The sequence below is a fragment of the Lagopus leucura genome, unplaced genomic scaffold, assembly GCF_019238085.1.
Source record: "Lagopus leucura isolate 7727_CA_CO unplaced genomic scaffold, USGS_WTPT01 Super-Scaffold_100040, whole genome shotgun sequence".
NCBI lineage: Eukaryota > Metazoa > Chordata > Aves > Galliformes > Phasianidae > Lagopus > Lagopus leucura.
Genome location: NW_024962289.1, coordinates 1,568,465 through 1,573,451, shown reverse-complemented (window position 1 = coordinate 1,573,451; position 4,987 = coordinate 1,568,465). Strand labels below are relative to the sequence as shown.

Genomic DNA, 4,987 nt, shown 5'->3' with positions numbered 1-4,987 from the left:
GATGGGATGGGATGGGATGGGATGGGATGGGATGGGATGGGATGGGATGGGATGGGATGGGATGGGAGGGGAGCAGCTCCTTTGCCTGAGCTTTCATGTCTTTTCATGCTCCACTCTTCCCCTCCCAGATCACGGCTGATCTCCTTGCCAATGGGATTGATGTGTACCCTCAGAAGGAGTTTGATGAAGATTCTGAAGATCGGCTCGTGAATGAGAAATTCAGGGTGAGTGCATGGCATTGCAGCTGGATGTCTGTGGCTGGGGGTATGCAGCTCCATGTTACCATGATGCCCAGGGATCCTCTTGCAAAAAAGGAAAGCAGCATGGCTCAGGACTTTGCTGAGCAGCCTGGTTTCCTGACTGTTTTTTCAGAAGGAAAACGTAACCTTGCTTTTGTCTGCCTTCAGGAAATGATCCCATTTGCAGTGGTGGGCAGTGACCAGGAATACCAGGTTAATGGAAGGAGAATCCTTGGAAGGAAGACCAAATGGGGCACCATTGAAGGTAGCTTGTCCTTGCTTCCCTCCCTCGTGAGCCCATCTCCTGCCTTGACAGAAGGTGATAAGGTCCTTCCTTATGGTTGGACTGGATGATCTTAGTCTTTTCCAACCTTAATAATTCTACGATAATGATTCTGTGAATCCTCCATGCATTTAGCAGTGGGATCTCACCATTCTTCCATCTTCATCCCATCCTTTTTTTTTTCCCCTCTCCCATTTTAAATTATAGTTTGAAGGCTCCTGGCTCCAATCCATCATCACATTTCCCTGCTCCTGCCTTCTGGCAGCCAGCTGACACATCTCCAATGCCACCCCTCTGCCTTCCTCCCCTTTATTTCAGAGACTGCTCTCATTTATGATTCTTTTTTATAGGATTCCTGTGTTGAGGGATTGCTTAGCAAAGCTGCCAGAAAAATTGGTGTATTTTAAATCTCTGCTGCCCTCTTGTGCTCTATCCTTGGAAGCTCTGAGTTTAATGGGGTTTGGAGTGGTCAAGCGTGGGTCTCCCATGCAGAAGGCAGATGCCACATGAGGACCCAGTGTGCCCATGCACCTTGCAGAGCAGTGTTACTTGTTGTCCTGCCATTTCTGAGTTCTCTTCAAAGTTTGCATGGAAAAACAATGAAAAAAGGGAGTTGATGCTCTAAATTCAACTGCCTGGTAAACTGAGAGCTGTTGTGTTCATTGTGCTGGTGCAACACCATTTGCTTTTCCCCCCTCCCTCTTGCAAGCACTCTACCCTTGGACTAGGTCTCTGTCCCCATTCCCCACATGCTGGTGAAGCCCCATCACACCCTCCTGCCCCAGGCAGCTGCCACACTCATGCCATGGCTGTACACTGATGGGTTTCTCTCTCTCCCTCCCAGTGGAGAACACGACACACTGTGAGTTCGCCTACCTGCGGGACCTCCTCATCAGGTTGGTAGGACTGCGCCGAGTCCCATAGCTTTGGTCACCAGTTGGCATCCCAAGGGCAGAGCTCAGCCCACCAGATGCAGCCCTGCTTTGCTTTGCTCCTCCATCCCTCCGTGCTTCCCTCCCAGCCCTCGGTGGGATGGCCCCATGCCATGGGATGTGGCTGCAGGGGGCTTCTGGACCCAGCTGCCCATAACTGCCTTTGCTTCCCTGCTGCATCCTAAAGATGTACCATTAACCAGGGGTGTAAGTGGGGACAAGACTGGAGAGAGGGCTGGAAAGCAAAGGGTGAGGTGGCAGCCAGGGTTGGCACAGTGGGTGTTATGCCCTATATGAGATGTGACCACCCCGTGTTTCTGTTTCCCATAGGACACACATGCAAAACATAAAGGATATTACCAGCAATATCCACTTCGAAGCCTACAGGGTGAAGAGGCTGAACGAGGGCCAGAGCTCGCTCTCCAACGGCGTGACTGACAAAGAGCTGGTGGCTAACGAAATGTAACCGTCTCGCTGTGTAGCCAGGACCTTGCTCGCTCACGCTCGCTATTTCTACCCCCTTCTCCCTTTATTTTTATATAAATCCTCTGCCACTGTCCCTCTTCCCCCAAAACCCCCCACCGATGTTAACTGACCAAATAACCAGATGCCGTATGTTGTACAGAGGGGGGTGAGTTCCCGTCCCCCGTTGCTCCCCAGCCCTGGGAGGGGTTGGAGGATCCTCCGGCCATAGGGCTGTATGGATTTGGGCTGTAGGGCAGCAGGGGCTGCGGGGTCTCAGGGTGCAGTTGGGTCTCCTGCCACCTCTGTGGCCGTGAACCCAGGGCAGTTTGCCAAAGGCTGAGTACCTCTGTCCCACGTCTGTGCCATTTTTCCTCTCCGTCCATTGGAGGCAAGGGCTGCTCTGTGTCATTGTACCCTCCAGAAGCAAAGCAAGGTACGATGGTGTGAAGACAGCAAGACAGTGCCATCCTTGTCTCCTGCCTCCTCCTCAGCAGCCCTGCAGCACCAGCCCTGACCCAGCCCCTCTTCCCTGCCTACATGCAATAAGCTGGGAGCATTGGGGCGTTACCTCGCCTTGCAGCAGCCCGGCTCTGGGAGAAGTGCCTTTAGGACTGTTACCTTGCAATAGTGCAGAATGGGGGCGGGGGGTTGTGTCTGGAAAATGCTTGCAGTGCTTTGCAGAGACTCCTTGTCCCTCTCACTCGTGGCTTGGCCCATAGGTATGGCTGGATTCCTGTGGACCCGCACGTATTTATTTTCAATCTGTAGGGTGTTTTATTCCATGGAAGGCTCAGAGTGTGTTTGAAGGGGCTGAGAGTGGAATGTCTCTGCAAAGCGGTGCTGGGTAGTGGAGGTTTGTCCCGTCTGACCTTTGTCATAGTGGGCTTTTCCCTAAGTCAGAGGAGGCTGTTGGGTGTTATTTTTCTAAACATACTCCTTTGCATCCCGTGTGTGATGTCTCCATAACGCACTCCTCCGTGTGAATAGCCCTGTGCATGGGGCTGTGCCCACACCGCCTGAGCACTGCATGCCCACATGCATGAGAGCAGCCTGGCCCTATGGCTCTGCCTCACACTTTGTGTTTCCGTGGACCTGCAGGAAGAAGAACCCTGTGTGGGTTCTGCTGGGGAATGCTGCGTGGCCCAGGAGCCCCGCATCCCCCTGCCCCTCTCCTGGTGTCAGCTCCATCCATCTCTGCTCTCCTCTGTGGGATGAAACCTCACGCAAATGGCCCTTTTATTTTGGCGTGTAATAATGGCAGCGTGGCCCACCCTGCATTCTCTGTGGGGCAGAGGATCAGAGACAGCTCTCACCCTGCTCAGGATGCCCACATACTCAGTGAAAGGTTAGGAGGTGCTCCTGCACACCCTGGGGTGCACTGCAAGGAGGACGCGCTCTCCCCATAGCTCACATTTCCCCCTCTGCAGCAGCACTCGCTGAGCTGCTGAGGAAGCACAACCATTTACATACTGACTTGCTATATTTTAGCAAAAACAAAATGTATTTACTGAAAAAAAAAAGAAAATAGGTGCATTTCAATTGTTACAAAGACTTCAAGGGGAGAAAATCTCCTGCGCGAGGCACTTGTGCAAATGTCATCTTAAATTCTTTTCCCTCCAGTCGATCTCTCAAGCTGGGCCAGGCGAGGCACGCTGCTATCTCCCTTATAACCTGGGATCTTTCTCTTTCTTTTGGGGGGGGGAAGGAAATGAAAATACAATAATAAAAAGAACGAACTTCATCCAGATGTATTACAATGGCCTTTTGGGGGTTATAAGCATTACGAGAAATTTAGTCTTTTTTTTTTTTTTTTTTTTTTTTTTTTTAATTTGTATAAATAATAGTGTTTAATATGTATTTCCCAAAATAAATGTTTTGAATGCAGACGGGAGGTGGCTTGTTTGGAATTGGCTGTTCCTTGGGGGCAGGGATGGACTTAATGCATGGATCCAACCGGCTTCTGAATGGGGCTGTGCCCATTTTGGGGGGGTGGCTCAATGCATTGCTGACCCCAGAACACCATAGGGCTGCTGCGGGGTCCCATGCCAGCACCTCCCATGTAGGTATCCTACTTGTGTGCTGTATTTTTTCTTCCCAAGGTGCCTGAGCTGCATGCAAACCAATAGGGCAGAAAGCACCTTGCTTTGGTTTGGGTTTGGGTTCCCTACAGGCGTGTGGGGTGCAGGGCATCTTTAGGGACCTGGTTTTCTACTGGCACCTGGGTTGCCAAGGGAGACGTCCCTGCCTATAGCAGGGGGTTGGAACTAGGTGTCCTTAAAGGTCCCTTCCAACCCAAACCATTCTGTGATTCTGTGCACGGCATCCAGCAGTGTGCTGTCAGTTGGCTCCCAGCCCCATTGCAAAGCCCAGCCTGATGCCTTTCAGGGGATTTCCAAGCAGTGTGCTGTGATTTTGTGGTTGCTTTGGCTCAGGCACCGCTCACCCCCAGTTCTGCTGCCCCGCGGGTCCTCGCTGCTGGAACCACAGCCAGACCCCAAGCACAACCTCTTTGGGGGGGAAAATCAACATACAGTTGTAATTACAAACACGGGCCATGGGCTTTGCTTCTGGCAAAGCATCTGCAGCAGCTTTTCCCCTATGGCATTTTTTTTTTCTTGTGCTGGTGCTGCTTTTTACAGCTTTCCTTGGGTTGGGGCACATGCTGCTCTGGGGCAGATGCTGTGCCCTGTGCTGGTGCTGGACAGGAATGAGTTCTTGCTGCAGGAAAGGGGAGGTGGAGATGGCTCCTGCAAGACCTCAGCTCAGGAAGGGTTTATGCAGTGAAATTTCCCTGAGTCTCCCACGAAGGGCTGTTGGGGGGGAGTGGGAGGCACTACGTGACCACGTTTCAGTCCCCAGTGGTCTCTGGGGTACGTGTGCTTAACGATGCTGTAGTGATAGAAAGAGCCTTGTGCTAATGGCTTATTGAGTGGCCTCGCTTCAGCAACTGAAGGAAATGAAGATGAGTGAGAGTTTAATTACCGCAGTGATGGGCACCCGCTCCTGTTTGCTTTGCTGCAAAGGGGGAGTCCCTGAGCACTGGGGGGTTTGGGGGTGAAACCAGAGGG

The 4,987-nt window shown here is 52.0% G+C and overlaps 1 protein-coding gene across 4 annotated transcripts in view; it reads left to right on the top strand.

Moving 5' to 3' along the window:
* SEPTIN9 (septin 9) overlaps positions 1-3,803 on the top strand; it is a 95,373-nt gene extending 91,570 nt beyond the window's left edge. For all 4 annotated transcript variants that reach the window (XM_042883823.1, XM_042883821.1, XM_042883822.1 and 1 more), the window contains 4 exons: positions 129-224; positions 408-504; positions 1,367-1,418; positions 1,785-3,803. In XM_042883823.1, coding sequence (XP_042739757.1) covers positions 129-224; positions 408-504; positions 1,367-1,418; positions 1,785-1,920 — 381 coding nt within the window. In that variant the 3' untranslated portion in view covers positions 1,921-3,803. The remainder of the gene's footprint in view (positions 1-128; positions 225-407; positions 505-1,366; positions 1,419-1,784) is intronic.
* Positions 3,804-4,987: the final 1,184 nt, after the last annotated feature.